The 20422-nt window shown below is 41.0% G+C and overlaps 1 protein-coding gene across 1 annotated transcript in view; it reads left to right on the forward strand.

Annotated features, from left to right (window-relative positions):
- The window catches only part of CD44 (CD44 molecule (Indian blood group)), a 113731-nt gene that overhangs the window by 50386 nt on the left and 42923 nt on the right, over nucleotides 1-20422 (forward strand). Inside the window, 3 exon segments of the mRNA XM_006864893.1 lie at nucleotides 1246-1379; nucleotides 11370-11441; nucleotides 14297-14527. Of these exon segments, the coding sequence (XP_006864955.1) occupies nucleotides 1246-1379; nucleotides 11370-11441; nucleotides 14297-14527 (437 nt within the window).

Consider the following 20422-nt stretch of genomic DNA (forward strand, 5'->3'; position numbering starts at 1 on the left):
TTTAAAGCCTCAGAAGCCCTATACAGGATCACTATCAGTTGGAACTGACGCCATGGCACTTAACAACAACAAAACATTTTCCAAAGCCTGATGACTTTAGTTGCTCTGTCTCTCTGCCCTCCCCATGACACTATCTCTTTCCTTGCAAATGGTATTTTCTCAGGCCTCATATCGTATTTTGAGGCACTTCATATTTCAGAAGAAATAGTGGAATAAGTGAATACATTAAAGTAAAGGGATGCTGAATGTTGTACCTGAAAAGGCATGCTCCCAGAAACTTCCTGGTGGGGATGAAGGGCTTCAGCGCTTAGGGAAAAACTCTGCGGTCAAGGCAGCATTGCTACCTACTTTTACCTGTGACCCATGTGTGTCAGAGAAATGTGTTTCATAGCATTTTCAATGGCTAATGTTTTGGAAGTAGATCGCCAGGCCTTTCTTCTGCTTTGAGCTAGCCACTGGGTATTGACTGCTTTCACCACCCAGAGACTGTGCTATCTATTGAATTATGATGACTCTCTTTTCCATAATGGCCCATTTGTTACTACTGGCAATAGAATTAGGATCGGTATCTTCATGGGGTGAAAGGGACTGTATACTTGGCATATAAGCCAAGCTTCATCTTTGGGATACTGGAGTGTGGAGTTAGGAAAAAAGAGTTGGGGGTGGAGGGGGTGGAAACTAAGGAGCGACACCATGCCAAAACTCACCTCCTGGACACCCTGAGTTTGAAATTTGTAGACTACGATGAACAGCCACTTATTCCCTAGCTTGTGGGAGCTGATCATCAAAAACGTGCTTTCTAGAAACTGTGAAGGCAATCCAGAGCAGGGGTGACTCTCACGTCATCAGCTGGGCATTCTGCCCTCTCCGGTACCTGCCCTGGCCTTTCCTTCCCTCATTCAAACCTACTTGATACCACTGACCACAAATTTTCTTTGAAACCAATACTTTTTCTTTCATGAATCTTCTTTATTAAAACAAACCAAAACAAAAAAAGAGATTTAGAAATCTCTTCTTAGATCTCTAAATAAATCACCTTGTAACTCTATTCAGCTTTGTTGATCTCGTTTCCTCTGTTCCTTTGCTATTATTTTTGGATTTCACATACCTCAATTATTGAAACCTCTAACATCCCTAGGGGTGAATTGAATGAAATGTTGCACTACCTTAAATGTCATCCCAGGGGTGTTATGAAATCCCTGTCATAGTCTTGCAAATTGGTAACCTTTTGTTTTTCTTTGACAGGTACGGGTTCATAGAAGGGCATGTGGTGATCCCCCGGATCAACCCTAACTCCATCTGTGCAGCCAACAACACAGGGGTGTACATCCTCACGTCTAACACCTCCCAGTACGACACATATTGCTTCAATGCTTCAGGTTAGTTCCGAGTGGATTGCCTTTGTTTTTTGGGTGACTTTTTGCAACATTTGGCAGTATCACTGACAGTGGTTTGACCCCAGCGCTAGAGTAGCTTCCATAGAACAAATATTCACTGAAAATCTCTACAGCAAACAAGACTCCTATCTCCACGGAGCTTCCAGGCTAAGCTGGGGGTCAGACAATCAATCCCTCATATGAAGTCAAAGAGGGATACTAGGGGCCAGAGGGGTAGGGAGACACAGAACTCATTGTTTATAGCTTCCAGCTTTTGTTTATGGAGATGGAAACTTTGGCAAAGACTTTAGTGATGGTTGCACAACATGATTGATGTCATTGGCTTTATTGAGTTGTGCATGTGAAAAATGTTGAATTGACAAATGTTGTGGTATCTACATTTTTTTTACAACAATATAACAAAGAAAAGAGAAGGCCTCCCTGTCCAGAGGAAAGAAAAATGATGAAAATATTAGTCATCTGGAAATAATTAGTCCAAGTGAACTAATGGATCATGTGAACATCAGTCTCTACAATCCTGAAACGAGAACTAGATGGTGCCTGGTTGCTACTACCAACTGCTCTGACAGGAATTACGTTAGAAGGTCGGGGTGGAGTGGGGGAAAATCATAAGAATGACCAGGCTTACTGGTCAGATAGAGATACTGGTGGAACCCCAAGACTAGGCCCTCAGTCACCCTACAGGTCTGGAACTGAACTCACCCTCATGGCTCAATTTTCAGCTAAGCAATAGATAGGTGTTAAGGGGGACAACAGCACCAGTGAGGTACATCACCATGGAATGATCAAACACTCAAGAGCAATAGGACAACATTAACCCAAAGACAAAATTCAGACGGCTCAGGAAAGAGGAAGGTATGGAAACAAGATACACAAGGAGGAAGTGGGCTAAGTGATGTTAAATTGAGGGGATTGTTGTCATTGACATGAAACCAAGTGTATAATTTCTTGAATGAAACCTGATGATCTGCTGTGTGAATCATCACTCAATGCACAATGAAAAGTTAAAAAAAAAGAAGAAGAAGGAAAAGGTAAATGCAAAAGAAAAATTTTGATTAGCATAAAAATCATGATAAAGAAAGCACAATTAGGAGCTAAATAAAGAGTGCTGGGGATGATATTAGGGACGGTGGTCAAGAAAAGCACTCTTGAGGGGTGGCTTTAGGAGACCCCTGATGGAAGTGAGCTCTGGGCAGAGGGGACAGCTAGCACAACATCAGGCAAGCAGGAGCAACTCAGCTTGTTAAGAGAACAGCGCTGAGGCCAGAGTTGCTAAAGCATGGTGACCAGAAGGCAGAATGTCAAGGAAAGCACTCAGTAAGTTAACCAATGGTTGGATCATACAGGGCCTTGTGGCCCATACTGAAGAGTTTGGATTCAGTTCTCAGTGTGAGAGAAGTCACTTAGGGATTTTGAATAGGGGAGTGATTGAATCTAATGCTAAAGTTGGGCATAAGCCACACAGCCTAGTTGAGAGTTACTTAGTAATATTTGGAGGTGAGAGAGCAGGTTGGAAGGAAATACTGGAGGCTCTTGACCTTCTTAAGTGTTCCTTGCCCAAATGTTACAGAGCCTAGTAACTAGAGAATAAGAAAGCCAAGTTAAGATGTGGCCACTGAGCAGCTAGCTGAGTTCCTTTCTGTCTCTGGGACTTGATTTCAATCGTAACCTAGATGCACATGCTTACAAGTCAAATTCAAACCCTAGAAAAATTAAAGAATCAAGGATTTTCAGGATCTTTAAGAAGGATCAGAACCATAATCTCAAATTTTTGAATGCCAACAGTCTAGATTTGAGATTGTGTGAAGGAGAAGACAAAGCCACAGGACAAATTTGGCACACATGTTAGGAGAGTCAGTTTCCCTTGAAGATGGAACATTAAGTTAACTGGAAAATAACTTAAGGAAGGCATTATTTGTTTAAGACAAGCACAGATGTGATATATGGTAATTGAATATAAAATTTGCATGGAGTTTTAAGGTAAAATAGGGACCTCAAAGAAGTTGTGAGATTACCTCAGTGGGTGTAAGCTACACCACCATTCCATCTTGGGGTGAGCAACAGGAATCAGAGTGGGAATTCAGAGGGGGTGACTTCTAGAGTTTAGGGGAAAAGGAAAGTATCAAGGCTGCTCAGATAAAGTATGTGGAATCAGTAAATCAGGACAAATATATACCCAGGTCACTAAACCTATGGAGAAGAGACACAGAGCAAAATGAAGGAAGCTGTAGAATGTTTACTTCTGCCTGTTAAATAAGCAAAGAATATGCATGGAGTTTGACCAAAGGGAAGAGAGAATCCAAATGAGATCAAACAGTGTAAGGCTCAGTCCCAGTTCCTCATTCTAGTCCCATTATAATGAGAAAACCACCTGCAAATAAAGCACAGAGGATATAGACTCAAAGGGCCTAGTTTGCTCTACAAACGAACAGGGGCCACCTTGGGAAGACTTTGTGCTTTAGATGCAGAGACTAGTCACTTGGGAAAGGGACAGACTGCAGGTTCCTGAGCATCTCTGGGCTTACTGCTTGTTGCTTTTCCCACTGAACTTTGACAAATGAGTACATGCAATATATTATGTAGTTGTGTGTTCACATGGTCTCACCAGTTTTACCAGTTAGTATCACTGGCCAGAAAAACCCTTAACTCAAAAAGGTAGAAGTTTACTGTTTTATTACCTGGACTTGAAGCCATCTAGGCAGGTTGCTACTGAGGTGTTTTCCCTTGTTCTTATGTTTGGCCAAGAGGTTGGACTTGGCCATGAAATACAGAGTCAGCAATATTTATAAACCTTCATCTCTTCTGGGGGAGAGGAGTTCTATTTTAGTTGAAAACTGAGATTTACTGGTGGTGGTGGTGGTCATGGGGATGTTCCATCCACCCAGAGGTACATTGGAAGAAAGGACTTTCAAAACAGCATCCATTGTAAATCTAAGGAGCACACTTCTACTCTGACACACATGGGGTCACAGTGAGTTGGAACCAACTGGACAGCAAGTGGTGTTTTATCACTTACCCAGATGACTGAATGAAGGGAGTAAAGTCAGGAGTCATGTTTTTCTTTTCCTCTATTTTCCACATTTACTCAGTGTTGATGCTGATGTTAAGTGCTGTAGAGTCGGTTATGACTCATAGTGACCCTGGGTAGGATTTCCCTTTCCGAGGCAGCATGCTTATCCTAGAGTGCCCCACCAGGATTTACTTTAACATCTCTTCTTAATTTTTAAAGAGTATTCATTGATCCACTATATGTGCTTAGTAGGCAGAGCTGAGTAAGGAAAGAGCCAGGAGCTCTGTTTCTTGTCGTAAAGGCTTTAACTATCTTATTGAAGCACCCAGACCAAAAAAAAAGCAGAAAAGGAATGGAGAAGAGTATGTGTCTAAAGTAAAAAATTCTAAATGTCTTGGTTTGTGCAGCACTTTGGAATTAGCACTTCACTGCTAACCACAGGTCGATGGTTCAAACCTACCAGCTGCTCCTTGGAAACCCTATACAGGGTAGTTATAAGTCAGAACCTGCTTGATAGCACTAAACAACAACAATAAATGTCTTGGTTTAGAACAGGGGTGGGGAACCTTTTTTTCTGTAGCAATTTATAGTATCATTCTTGGGTGATACAATAGTATCAACTTAAAAAGTAGCCTGCTATATTTGATCAAACATTTAATTAACGAGCTCTGGTAGTGTAGTGGTTACGAATTGGGCTGCTATCCTCAAGGTCAGCAGTTTGAAACTACCAGCAGTTCCATGGGAGCAAGACAAGGCTCTTTGCTCCCATGAAGATTTACAGCCTTGGAAACCCTGTCAGGGTCGCTATGAGTCAGAACCGACTCCACGGCACACCACCTCCACCACCACCAATGTGATGCCTGGGGTAGCGCTGCAGGTTAATGCACTGGACTGCAAGGCTGGTTTGAACCTCAAGGATGGTGGTCCAAGCTCACCAGCCACTCCTTGGAAACCCTACACAGGATCACTGTAGGTTGGAACTGATTCAACAGTACTTAACAACAACAGCAGTGTGATGGCTGCCACTGCGGTTGCCTTGGCAAGGTCAGACCAAATGACTTTGAGGGTTTTCTGAGGCCTGCAGGCCAGACATTTGTCACCTGTGGTTTAGAAGCAAATGATAGTAAACTAAAGACCTTGACAGTCTTCTGCTCCACGAAATGAATCTCATTGAAAAGAGCCTTAAGCCTGGCTTGGCCTGATAACTTTAAACGGGGGGCTAAGTCCCCGTGGTGTGATCCTTCCATCAACCTACCACAGGTGCTAAAGCAGCGTAGTCTCATCACATAGCTTCTATCAGCATAAATTCCCAGCAGTATTTTTGTGAAAAATGACGTTTGACTTAAACACAGCAATAAAAGCAGACCCTTGAAAAGGCTTCATGATTTAGATTGTCTTCCCTCTCACCTGTAAGGCCCACTGACCTCTGAGTGAACACCACAGAGGATTGAGTCGACTTTGTTTATTTTGGAAGTTTGCTTTCAGTGAAATTTCTCACTCTCTTGAAAATTGTATTATTATAAAAATATAAAGAATACAGCATTTACCTATTCCACATTTTTCACATGTATAATTCAGTAGTTCGAAACTACCAGCTGTTCTGCGGAAGAAAGATGAGGCTTTCTGCTCCCGTAAAGATTTACAGCCTCGGAAACCCTGTACAGGGTCACTATGAGTCAGAACCAACTCCATAGCACATAACAACAACAACAACAACATAATTCAGTAAAATCAGTTATAACCATCACGTTCATTGTCTTTTGAAGGTAGAATTTAGAGCGGGGCTCTGCACTCATTACTTTATTTATTTCATGAGTTATTCAACACATATCTTGTGGATCCCTAGAATGTATCAAACATTTTGGAATATGCCTCCATATGTGGCACTTGGTGATTGGTCAGACTGAGTAATGAATGTTTCTATCAATTTTTATATGTGTGGAGCCACGGTTTTGAGAACATAGCTCACCAGACCTCAGAGTCTTTCTAACAGTTGCTTGGGTTCAGGAAAGCTTCACCAGCCCTGAGTCTCCTTGCAGCACAATGCTCAATAAATGGAACTGAGGCCGATCTAATGAGACCCTGTTTTCTGACACAGCTACATGAGCACCTTAATTGCACATTTGGACCACCATCCATGTTAGTATGCTTGCCAAATTTGATATTCTTTGAAAAGGCAAAGGTGAATTGGCGCATGAAAGGGTCCTTTTGAACAAAACTATCTTAGTAGCTTCTTCTTTTTTTTTTTTTTAACCTTGTGCCCCATTCTATTAAAACTTTATTCCTGGAGGTTCCCAGCATACAACTACTACTTGCAGCTATGTTTGATTCTGAGGGAGGTTTTTCTAACCCAGAGTCCCTTGTGGTACAAAGAGTTAGCATTCTTGGCTGCTAACCAAAAAATTGGAGGCTTCAGTTCACCCAGAGATACCTCAGAAAAAGGCTTGGTGATCTACTTCTGAAAAACTTGGGAAAGTTTTCAGAAAACTATACAAAGAAAATAATTATTGGTTATTCTTGTTCCCAATGACTTTGTGGATTCCTCAAAGTAGGGACAGGAATATAGTTCTTTCTTTTATCCTATTTTATTATATAATCTATCATATAAGTATTGAGTAAATGTTTAAAATAAGTAAGTAAATTGCCCTATCCTTAACTTCCTTTAATTATTTCCTATGGTGTTTCCATATGTTATGTTAACTCTCCTTGAACCTGTTTATATCTACAGACTATCTTACAGGTTAACATATTAGCTATGCTTACTGAGAGAACAGACTCTTAGCCTGTTAATTACATTAATACTTTTTTCTCCTTTTCATTCATTCACAAATATTTGTTGAGTATTCCCCTGCTCCCATCACTCATAAGCATGCTGGAGAGGACAGATAAGGCTATACTCATCTTGTGAAGTTTACATATTACTATGGGGATGTAAAAAACACTTTTTAAAATGTTGAAGAGCAAAGATGTCAGATTGAGGACGAAATTGCACCTGACCCAAGCCATGGTATTTTCAATAACCTCATATGCATGTGAAAGCTGGACAACGAATAAGGAAGACCATAGAAGAATTAATGCTTTTGAGTCATGGTGTTGGAGGAGAATACTGAAAGTGCCATGGGCTGCCAAAAGAACAAACAGATCTGTGTTGGAAGAAATGCAGCCAGAGTGCTCCTTGGAGGCCAGGATAATCAAACTTCATCTCCATACTTCAGACATATTGTCAGGAGGGATCAGTCACTGGAGAAAGATATCTTGTTTGGTAAGGTGGAGAGGGTTAGAGGAAAAGAGGAAGACCCCCAACGAGATGGATTGGCCAAACGGCAGCATCGATAGACTCAAGTGTGGCAACATTAGTGGGCTTGGCCCAGGATCGGGCAGTGTTTCGTTCTGCTGTGCTGTACTGACTCAATGGCACCTAACAACAACAACATACGGATGTATTGGAGTGCTAGGATGGCACTGTAGGCTAATGTGTCAGCCTGCAAAGTCATCTGAACTGTAAGGTCCGTGGTTCAAGCTCACCAGCTGCTCCTTGGAAACCCTATACAGGGTCACTATGGGTTGGAATTGACTCGACGGCACTTAATAACACAGCATAGTGGTGTATTAGTGTCATTGAGCGTAGGAATTGAGAGATGTGCCATTGATAGCCATCAAGCCAAATGAACCAGCTAACATTAGCTATCTTGAGTATGGAAAGGAGCTCTGGTAGCGTAGTGGTTACAAATTGGGCTGCGAACCTAAGGTCAGTAGTTTGAAACTACCAGCTGTTCCATGGGAGAAAGATGAGGCTTTCTGCTCCTGTAAAGATTTACAGCCTCGGAAACCCTGTACAGGGTCGCTATGAGTCGGTTCCGACTCCACTGCACATAACCACCACCACCATCTTGTGTATGGAGTCTGGAGACAAAATGTGAACAGGGTGGCATATGATGGTGATGGGTGTGGACAAAGGGATGGATTTGATGGTGGAGAATGGCCTCACCAAGGAAGTGACCTTTCCCTGGCGAGCTGCTCTTCTAAGAAATCTCTTAGATCAACCTTTGCAAGAATGGTTTTTCCTAAAACTTACTTATCTACAGCTGAATGTGAAAACTGACAGTTTCCTTATGAGGCCAAAAAATAGACAAGTAAACGACATCCTCTCCATCTGTGGAAAGAGATGCTCCCAGGGATTAGGAAGCAAATGAAATTTGTTTTGTTCTCTCCCCTCCCCTGTTACAGGTGTTTTAAGCATCTTACCACAAAATGTTGTGTAAGGCTTAAAACACCTGTAGCAGACTTCCTTGTTTGCTTACCTTCACCCATTCCATCCATCCCCTTGGTCCTTCTTTTTGACAAGGGGCAACTCTAGAAGAAAAACAATTTATCAAATAACATGCCATTTTAAACTTAAAAACACACCCTGGTGTAAAAGTGAAAAATGCATACCACTTTTGTTTAGCAGCAAAACCAGTCTAAAGCTCTCTAAGTTTTCAGAGTTTAGTGACTGCATAGAGCGTTTTGGCATGAGTGAACTGTCGGTTAAGCTTATCTGGAATCATCTTTTAGGATCCCAAGGGATGATATACTCAGTGAACCTTTCAGGACCTATTTTCATAGGGCTTTAAGCAGAGCTGCTCAGAAGACTACCAGAAATGTTGTTGCTAAGTACCATGAAGTCAGTTCTAACTCGTAGCAACCCTGTATAGAGTTTCCAAGGAGTGCTGGTTGTTTTGAACCAGCAGCCTTGGGATTAGCAGTCCAGGGCTGATCCTACAGCACCACAAAAGTAATGTAGACTCAGAAAATGTAGGGGATGCCTAGAGGTGTGGTACTGTAGGATAAGTACTCAACCACAAGGTCAGTTTGAACTGTAAGGTCGGCAGTTCAAACTCGCCAGTTGCTTCTTGGAAACCCTATACAGGGTCACTATGGGTTGGAACCAGCTCGATGGCTTAACAACAACAAGATCAAAGGTGGCCAGCTTCAGATAGTAAATGCTGAGAAGCAACCAGTACAGAGTCCACCACTACCCACTGCCATTGAGGCAAATCTGGTTCACAGTGACCCCATAGGACAGAGTAAAACTGCCCATAGGGTTTCCAAGGCTGGAAATCTCTACTAAAGCAGACTGCTACATTTTCACCTGTGAGCAGATGGTATGTTGAAAACCACCAACCTTTCAGATAGTGCTTTACCCACTATGCCACCAGGGCTCTTTCAACACAGAATTGTTGTTGTTGTTAACTGCCATTGAGTTAGTTCAAACCCATAGTGACCTTGTATAGGGTTTCCAAGAAGCAGTTTAGTGTTTATCCTACAACACCATACTAGGACTGCTCAGAACAGAGTAGGTATAAAAAAAGATTAATTCAATAAATAAATGGATTCATTAATAAACATGAAAATTAATTTGTTTAAAAATATTTCTATCAAGTAAATTCTTTGTTGATTATTTTAATCTTGAGGTTGTCATTCATCTTGATACGTTTGATCAGGTGTGTCTGCTATGTTTTCCCATTGTCTTTGTAGATTTCTGGGATTACAAATGATTTTCTCATTATAATTTATAGATATCTCTATTTTTTTCATTTTTAGAATGTTCAGCACATTGCTTTTATAATAATGCTGGTTTTGTCATGTGTCGTCATGTCAAGTCTGATTCAGAGTTACTCTGTATAGGGTTTCCGAGAATGACTGGTGGGTTTGAACTACAGACCTTGTGTCTAGAAGTCTGTCATTATCTTATAATAATAAAAATTTTAAATCCTTTCTTATGTAAGTTTTATTAGAGAAGGACCATGTTTATCTTATTGACCATTGTACCCCAACCTTCCACAATATCAATATGGTGGTGGTGGTTTGCCATGGAGTTGATTCTGACTCATAGCGACCCTGCATAGGGTTTCTGAGGCTGTAAATCTTTATGGGAGCATAAAGCCTCATCTTTCTCCTGCAGAATGGCTGATAGTTTTGAACGTCTGACCTTTAGGCTAGTAGCCCGACTCATAACCACTATGCTACCAGAGCTCCTATTATATCAATATACCAAACACATATTGCTGTTGTTGTGAAGTGCTGTGGAGCTGGTTCCTACTCAGAGCAACCCTATGCACAATAGAACAAAACACTGCTAAGTCCCACACCATCTTCACAATTGTAGTGTTTGAGTGCACTGTGTCAATGCATCTTTTTAGGGCTTCCTCTTTTTCATGGGCCTTCTACTTTACGAAGCATGATGTCCCTCTCCAGAAACTGGTCCCTCCTGATAACACAGTACACGAGACGAAGTCTCGCCACCTTCCCTTCTAAAGAGCATTCTGGCTGTACTTCTTCCAACACAGATGTGTTTATTTTTCTGGTAGTCCATGGTGCTTTCAGTATTTTTATTCAATGCTATAATTCAAATGCATTAATTCTTCTCCAGTCCCCCTTATTCATTGTCCAGCTTTCACATGCACATGAGAAAGCTGAAAATATTATGGTTTGGAGCAGGTACACAGTTTTCAAAATGGTGTCCTTGCTCTTTAACACACATACACACACATTTAGATCCCAAACACCAAACCCACTGCCGTTGAGTTGACTCTGACTCCTAGCGAATCGATCTAGGGTATCCAAGTCTGGAAATCTTCATGGGAACAGACAGCTCCATCGTTCTTCCACAGAGCTGCCTATCTTGCAGTGAGCTTTTAGCAGTCCAACACCTAGCCTACAGTGCCTCACATATATATATATGAGTGGATTTATTGAGGCAGATAGGGGAACGATGAAGTTTCCAGAAGTTTATGAAGCTAATTAAAAAGTGAAAATACATTAGAAAGATCACTGAAGTTCCTAGCACACTCACCTTAAGTTTCCAAAAAAGAAAATTATTTGGGGCAAGTTATAATAAAACTGCATGTAATTATTAGAAGTGGGTATAGATTATGCCCATGCTTTTTAGTGTTCTCATGCCTTTCTTTTTCTACCCTTAGCTCCAGAAGACAAAGAAGACTGTACATCAGTCACAGACCTGCCCAATGCCTTTGATGGACCAATTACTATAAGTAAGTATCTCTTCTAATCTTTACTGAGTTTTCCCATTCTTAGGAAAGAGGCCAGGTGACTTTGCTGTTTTATATTTTAATAGAACAGCAGCAGTCCTCCCTTCAGACTGGTGATGGTTAGCTGTGATTCAATATCTCTTCCTCTTTCTCTGCTTTGGATTAAAACTGCTCTCTGGTTTGCCCTAATACATTGTTCCTCAAATTGCCGTCATTTCAAAACCACTTTCACATTTGGTTTTTTTTCTTATCCGTGTACTATCGTTTACTTGATTTTTTCTTTTAGTTGACTCATTTATTTTAAATCAAAATGCATTTATCTTTAAAATGGAAATTGTAAATGGAAAAGCAGCATCACTTGTCAGAAGTAGAAGGTAACTTTAAAAATAAATTTGAACATAAGGAAAAATTAAAGAACGTTCTTAAATTCTATGGTGGGGGGCTAACAATGTTAGGGGTAGGAGCACTGTGCCTCCAAAGAAGGATTTTCTGTTTGATGTAATAGAAGTATGGAAAGGTATTGATGAAGGGTGTGTGTTTGCTAGAATGTGTTTCACATTAGTTATACCATGTTCAAGGAGCTCTGGTAGCGTAGTGGTTACAAATCGGGCTGCGAACCTTAAGGTCAGTGGTTCGAAACTACCAGCCGCTCCGCGGGAGAAAGATGAGGCTTTCTACTCCCATAAGGATTTACACCCTCGGAAACCCTGTACAGGGTCGCTATGGGTCGGAACCGACTCGACGGCACTTAACAACAACAACAACAATACCATGTTCATCTGAAATCATCTGGGTTACCCAAAGAAGTATGTAGTTGTACTTTGAAAAGCAGAAAATCCCCAACCAGAACCTCAAAACCTATACCTGTTAACCCGGATCTCACTGCATTTGAGTCCATTTCTTTGAGAAATGTCCCAGTGTTGAGGAGCCACTGAGTCAGACCTGTTCAGTGTGCATGTAACTGTGCTGGTACTTGAAGGGAGGGGAGGATCTTCCCAGATGACATCAATCTAGTCCCCCCACTATTATAGAAGGCACTTCCCTGGTCTGTGTATGCGATAGGGCAGCCTCATATCACAATGATCACCATGTCAGATGTGCCATTTTAGTCAGGCCTGGTTTGCAATTCTACTTACTTACCATCTGGGTGATCTCAGAGGAGTGTCTTAAGGTTTTTGGAGACTTAGTTTTCTCACACTTAGTGGAACAATGAGAATTGCTATAAAAATTAGGAGAGATGATATGTCTACTGTAGCCTGGATCAGAGTTGTTAGTTGTCACCAAGTTGGTTCCCACTCAGGTAGAAGCGGCCTATGTATAACAGAAGGAAGCTTGCCCAGTTCTGCTCCATCTTCACAGTCGTTCGTATGCCTCATTGCGTTGTTTCGGCTCCATGCCAATCTGTCTCATGGAGCATTTTCCTCATTTTTTCTGACTCTCCACTTTACCAAACACAGTGCCTTCATCTAGTGACGGATCTTTCCTGATGATAATGTCCAGCATAAGCAAGACAAATTATCACCCTAAGTGGATAATCAAGAAATGTCCCATTTCTTTGGTCCTCAAAGATCTCATTCAAAGTCTAGATCCATATGAAGGGGCTTCAAAAAGTTGGTGGGAATCTCGTTATCTCTTAATTCCACATTTCCATGAACTTTTTGAAGCCCCTTTCTATTTCCTTATTAAGTTTTCATTTGCAGAAATCATCCAGGTGATTGATACGGTAGCATTTTTGTTTATTTACTTGCATTTATGCTTTATTAGACGTTCCAGTTGGACATACTACATAGGTGGGCAAAAGGAATGTCTGGTCCCACCAGTACAATATGGCCGAAAATAATTTCACCTAAATGGACCCTAGTATACAGAATGGCTAAGACTTTGAAGGCAGCAAACTCTTTTAGGAAAGAACAATGAATAAATTCATTCTTCCTTTTTTTCTTTCTGTCCCCTCTTGTCATTTGCTTGTTCAAATCAAAGTTTTTGATCTTCTTCATATACAGGCATGCTTGTTAATTTCAAGGTTGAATTTCACAGAGGATGGCAGAGGCTCTGTCAATATTTAGACATGCAGGTTTCATAGCCAGGAGTAGGAGTTCTCCTAAATGGATGAAATTTGCCCCATGGAAAGGTAACCCAATTAATCATGGATATGTAAATAAATCTTACCTGTGGAGGCTAGTTTTCTCTTCAACTGGTACTTCAGATCCTTTCTGAATGAGATGAAATTAATACCCACAAATTGTACATCTACTTAAGAAGGAAGATTAGGGAACCAGGTGGGAGAACTATCATTTTTTGAAAACTGCAGTAAGCACTTTACATACAATGCATCATTAAATGTTTAAAACGATCCCATTCAGAAAGTATTAACATCCCCATTTACAAATGAGAATATGAGTTTAGGGAGTTCTTGTGTCTAGAACTACATAGCTAGTAACAATGAAGCTTGGATTCAAACTTGGGGACTGTCAAATAAATACATCTTAATTTCTCTTCTTAGTCCAATGGCAGGAGGATACACTCCCTTAATGTACCAGTCACTCTATCCTACATACGAGATAGGTATCTAGGTGTTGTTTGTCTTAGTGGAAAAGAAAACAAATTTCAAGTCACTCTCTTGTGTAGTAGTAGTCCTGGTGTGGCGCTGTGGGCTAATGCACTGGACTGCAAAATCTGTTTGAACCCCAAAGTCGGCGGTTCAAGCTCACCAGCCACTCCTATACAGGGTTGCTATGGGTCAGAACCAACCTGACGGCACTTTACCACAACAGAAAGTTATGGAGTAATTCACAGTCTTTCTTCTCCTCAGAAAATATCAGCTGTGAAGTTCTGAAAGTTCCTTCTCTTTCTCTCAGCTATTGTTAACCGTGATGGCACCCGCTACACCAAGAAAGGAGAATACAGAACCAACCCTGAAGACATCAATCCCAGCAACGTAACTGAGGATGACATGAGCGGTGGATCGTCCACTGAGCGAAGCACATCAAGAGGCTACATCTTTCACACCCTCCTTCCAACCATAGACCCGTCTCAAGGTCAAGACAGTACTTGGCCCTCAGACAACACAGAGGACACGCCAACTACCAGTAAGGAGAATGAATCACTGTGCTTCCAATAGCCATTCCTTTGCTGTCTCTGACCTTCCTAAATGATATGTGCTCCTATGTTGATTTTCTCCTATTTCTAGGTATAGGTGACATCATCCAGGGAGGTGGGCTATCTGGTCATTGCGTTCTATATGCATTGATGGCTACTGCCTATGTTATTTTATTTTATTTTTTTTTTTATCTTTTTTGGTATGTACAACTCCATTTTTCTTACTTTGGGACAAGAAGTGTCACATTGGAAGTTTATAAAAGAGCTTCACTTTTTCTCTTGTCCCCAGGGACCCAAGCCTGATAACAAAAGTTATTTCCATTTTGTGTGTTTCTTTCATGCTCTTATCTACCCATGGATAAGATTGTTTTCATAAAGTTGGGATCATAGCAGATAGATGCCATTTCATCTGCTACCTTTTTTACTTTATATTTTCATATTTTCACTTAATTTGTGCTCGTTATTAAGTGTATAATATTCAGTGATACTCGTGAGCCATGTGTTTCTTTTGTTTTGGGTTCAAATAAGCATATTTGGGGGGTTTATTGGGTCAAATTAAATCAGCTTAAGCTTTCTGTATGCCACTCTGGTGAGGAACGCTCCCAACACTCATTTGGTGTATATGGGTTATTTATTCCTTGGAACTTCAAGAAGGGAAATATGTAAACACTTCATTAGATAGTGTGGGATATTCCCACTGTGCTTCGGTTTCCTTAACAAGTGTTTACATCTCCCTTGTGTCTCCATCTTCTCTTGCCTCTTTTCGTGTTTCTCTATAGCTTGTTTTCTAACCAATTTCTTGATTGGGCGCCTTCCTTCTCTAGAGGATGATTCAAATTTAAACAGGCATCTGCATCTTGAGCTGCTTTCCAAATATGGTCTGGATTTTCTCTTTTCCTAGCTGTGGCTCTTGAGGGGTGGAACTCTGGTCCTCCAAATTGTGTGGCAGGAATTAACTGGTTTGCGAGTGCTCACAACTGGGCCCCTTTCTATTCTGTACATCACCCAGAAGCCAGGGAAGTCTCAAGACCACTGAGTGAGTTTCCTTGCTCAACAGTTTTTTCTCTTTCTGGTAGCAGCTTGCTGAGGGCATGATAGAGAGGCCTGGGGTTGTACTCATCCCCTGAAGCATTTCAAAACCCAGATCTTTTCAAATTGCCCATGCTTTCTAGGATTATTGGCTCTCCTGACTTTGTGTCCCCTCATTGGTTGCAGTTCTGTGAACAGTCCTACAATCTCATGAACCTGTGCTGCCTCTTGGGTTCCCAGCCTTTTAAAAGTAGCCACATTGAACGTCTTTCTACCGCGAGCAGCTGGTAGTTTCGAACTGCTGACCTTGCGGTTCACTGCTCCATGAGAGAAAGATGAGGCTTTCTGCTCCCATAAAGATTTGCAGCCTCAGAAACCCTGTACAGGGTCGCTACGAGTCGGAACCAACTCCATGGCACATAACAACACACCACACCATTGAATGTACCTATTAGAAAACAGGAGTTCTGGTGTGGCACTTACTATAGAATAAGCATTGGACTGCTAACCACAAGGTCGGTGGTTCAAACGCATCAACCGCTCCTTGTAAACTCTATACAGGGTCGTTATAAGTTGGGACCAACTCAGTGGCACATCATGACAACATTATTAGAATATGCAGTTTTGTTAGGTAAGGCAAGCATGACAATTAATGGTCACACCATGAAGAAGAAGAACTCTTAAAGTACAATTTCCTACCAAAGAAGGCAATTTACATCTTGTGAAGACTAGATGAATTTAACATTCAAATGGCTAATGTTGTTTCTCTTAAGTGCCATTGACTTGGTTCTAACTCAGAACACTCTTGTATAGGGTTTCCAAGGAGTCGCTGGTGGGTTTGAAGCATCAACCTTGCGGATAGCAAGCAATTCATTGCTTATCCTATAGTGCCATGCCAGAACTCCCTACTGCTAATGTTGTTGTCGCTAGTTGCCTTTGACCAACTTTCTGTTGCACAACAGAATAAAGCACTGCTTGGTTCTGCAGCATCCTCACAATTATTGTTACATTTGAGGCCATTTTAGCTGTCACCGTGTCAGTCCATCTTGTTGGGGGTTTTACTCTTTTTCATTGACCTCCACTTTGCCAAGTGTGATGTCTGTTTCCAAAGACTGGTCCCTTCTGATAATTTGTCCAAAGTCCAAGAGATAAAGTCTCGCCATCCTTTCTTGTAAGGAGCACTCTGGCTGCACTTCATCCAAGACAGATTTGTTTGTTCTTCCGGCAGTCCATGGTATTTTCAATATTCTTCTCCAACACCATAATTCAAATACATTGATTCTTCTACAGTCTCCCTTACTCATTGTTCAACGTTCGCCTGCATGTGAGGCAATTAAAAATATCATGGCTTGGGTTAGCCGCACCTTAGTCCTCACAAACTGCTAATAGCCTATATAAAACAATAAACATTTCTATGTACTATAGAAAAGACAATTAATACATTACTAGGGGATTTTTAAAAGTTTGTGGGAAAATTCCAGTATCTTTTCATTCCATTTTTTCATGAACTTTTTGATGTCCTCACATGTATTAACAATCATAGATAGCATTGTTTTTAGAGACTGTGCTTTCCTGCCTAAGTTAGTCAACAACAAAAAAAATTTGTAATGCTTTATTGTGAATTATGTGATCGTTTACATGGGAGGACATTAGCTTCACATTGATCCTGTCGTATATCGTTTCCTTGCCATGGTTACAATCCCCTCCATGCATCATCCACCAACCAAAGGGTATACCCTGCAAGCCTGCCCCCCAGTTGTCCGCATACCACCCCTCTCCCACTCTGCACAAATATGTTTTGAGGATATACTATGTATCAGGTCCCTTCTAGATGTTGGGGATTCAGTGGAATGCACCAATAGAAAGTTATACCAGAGGGAAGTATGGATTACTAAGATAGTCATTCACTCACTTATATCTATTCTAGTTACAGAAGATTCTGGTTACTGAACAATACTAATCAAGACCTACCTTCATGGAGCCTATATGTTGTTGTTAAGTGCCATCAAGTCAAGTCTGACTCAAAGTGACCTTGTACAGGGTTTCCAAGGAGTAGCTGTTGGGTTTGAACTGTTGATCTTGTGGTTCTCAGTGTCCAATGCTTATCATACAGCACCATACCAGGAGCCTATGTCAAGGAAATCAAGGAAAGGGCATGCTATTAGACTTAACTAGAACATGGCTCAGAATTTGGATTGAGAAAGAATTGTGCTTCCCTCCTTCCAGAACACTTAGCTAAATGTCTTTAAGTAGTTAAGGAGGAGAGAAATTAATTTGTCACCCAATGAATGAGTCTCTAGTTGACCTGACAGGCATTGAAGGACTGCAGGATCAATAGCAGTTCCAAACAGATCACTCCATGCCAAGAAGGGAGTCAAAGGAAACACCCAGGTGGAAACGTAAAAAGTCTGTGTGGCATACTACAAAAAGCATTGCTAAGTTCCTAAACAGACTGCTGTTTCTAAGTCCAAAGCCTTCTGACTGTTGGACGGAGAGTTGGGACTTAGTAACAGAAAGTGCCTGCAAGGCCTCATTAATGCATGCAGTAGGGCAGAGGTGAAGAGGGGCTGCTGGCTGCTTGGCTGCCTCAATCCTGCCATAGGAAGAGTCCTTAGTGGGTGGCAATAGGGAAAGCCAATAAGAACAACCATGTGGGTAGATTTCAACTTCCAGTGGGTTGTTTATTATAAATGTTATTCTTGGAAAAGCCATCCTGGAAAGGCTGATTGGCCTCTTTCCTATTGGTGATATGGAACTGTTTGGAATTCAGAAACCTAAACTAATCCCAGAAGCCAACTGCTGCCTTGGAATCATCTATTTTCTTGTCTTCTGGGTGTCAACAGATTTTTTGTTTTAATATTGTTTAACAGGGCCTCTTTGAATGAGGAAAATTGGAATCTGTGCTAGCTAAGCATTAACTTTTTCCATTTTTCCTTCTCGCACACTCCTTTCAGAAAGACAGAAATATCGCTTATTTCTATCTTGTGTTTGTTTTCTGTTGGTCTCTTCCTGGTATACCATAGGGTGAGGTTATGGAAGCTTTGCATGTTTAATAAAGTTTCTAAAGTGAGAAAGATTGCCTATGGATTGTTCAGGAGATACTCAGGTTGACTTGGAATGTCTTTGGTGAAGTTGGAACTACCTCTTCAATAGCAGTTCCAAACAGATCACTCCATGCCAAGAAGGGAGTCAAAGGAAACACCCAGGTGGAAACATAAAAAGTCTGTGTGGCATACTACAAAAAGCATTGCTAAGTTCCTAAACAGACTGCTGTTTTCTAAGTCCAAAGCCTTCTGACTGTTGGAGGAGAGTTGGAACTTAGTAGCAGAAGGTGCCTTCAAGGCCTCATTAATGCATGCAGTAGGGCAGAGGTGAAGAGGGGCTGCTGAGCTCATGAATGCATTCTTTATAGCATAGAACCTATTATCCTGGTTGTTGGTGTTTGGCACGTATAGAATCAACCTAATGTTGAGAAACTGGGCTTCATGGAGCTCAGGAGTCTCAGTGTCCCAGAATCACTTGAAATGACATTCAAAAATTTCATACTATGTACATATGTATTATCAATTTTTCTGAGGAGAGAGGGAATAACTTTTATCAGGCTTTCAAAAGGATATACAACTGAAAATGATTTTTTTTTTTACGAATTCCAACTGGTTCATATAATTATTCTGGTGATTTTTGTCAGTCTGCCTCTATTGGAAAACATTCTTGACTCTAGAAGTCCAACTTGAGAGTCAGATGAGAGATTACAAATTGTGAAATTATACTGATTTTCCTTTCAATAATTGGATGAAAGAGTCTGGAATTTCTCTGAGTTGGCAGTCTTGTTTCATTCCTGAGAGCACATTCTAAACTAGAATGGAAGTGTTGGTAAGTGGTAGATGGGCACTCAGGAAACCTTTATGTGAATTCAACAACTGTGAACACACATCTTTTGAAAAGTTATTGGTCAATTACAAAGCTTGAATTGAGGTTGATTGGCATATGGGTGGAGCTTTGAGATGCAGGCTACCTGGTACAATGATTGACAAACCCTAAAGATGCAGACAAACACCCCCAATGATGCTCTAAGATAAATGAAAGCAACTTCATAAAATGCTTTATCGAGCACATTCAGTTGATTGGTAGGACTTCAAATTAAGTAGATAAAATATCTTTTCCATTACGGGTTGAAGTTGCTGATTGATTTTGCTCTAAGTCTGTATTCAGGGAGACTCAGTTTGAAAAACAAAATATTAACATTGGATTGATATCCATACAGAATTTGCATTGCTGATGTTGTCCTAAGATTCAGGGAACATCAGAAGATTCTGGAACCTTTAGACAGTTGCAAGATAAAACCAGGCTTCAATTTTCCTTTTCTAATCTCCTCTCAGGGATACTGACATTAGACATAGACAGAACTGAGAGTAAAAGTGTTACAGAGGGACCTCACTAAATGGTATTTTCATAATTGATCCAGTTACCTCACCTGTGCACTCAAATGACCACGCAGCAACTCAGGAGCAAAACAGTTGGCTATGGTCCTGGTTTGATAATTCACAGCCTGAGACTCAGGATGTCACAACAGCAACAACAGGTAAACTATTACAGATTTTCTTTATCAGGGCCTTCAGTGTCATGCCAAAGTTGCCCACTGGCTCTCCACCATTCTTTGTGAGAATAAGGTCGGGTACCATTTCACTCATCAGCGAGAACTAAGCGTCTGGGGAGTTGAATGGACACTCCTAACTATCTTGATTATTTTTTTCTTGGCAACATGATTATAGAACCAGAATGATTTTTCCTCCAGAGACTGACTATGCGATTCATTCAAAACATGTCCTCTAGAAAGAAGTCTATTAGAAAATGTA

Source organism: Chrysochloris asiatica, unplaced genomic scaffold (genome assembly GCF_000296735.1).
Source record: "Chrysochloris asiatica unplaced genomic scaffold, ChrAsi1.0 scaffold00072, whole genome shotgun sequence".
In the NCBI taxonomy this organism is placed as follows: domain Eukaryota; kingdom Metazoa; phylum Chordata; class Mammalia; order Afrosoricida; family Chrysochloridae; genus Chrysochloris; species Chrysochloris asiatica.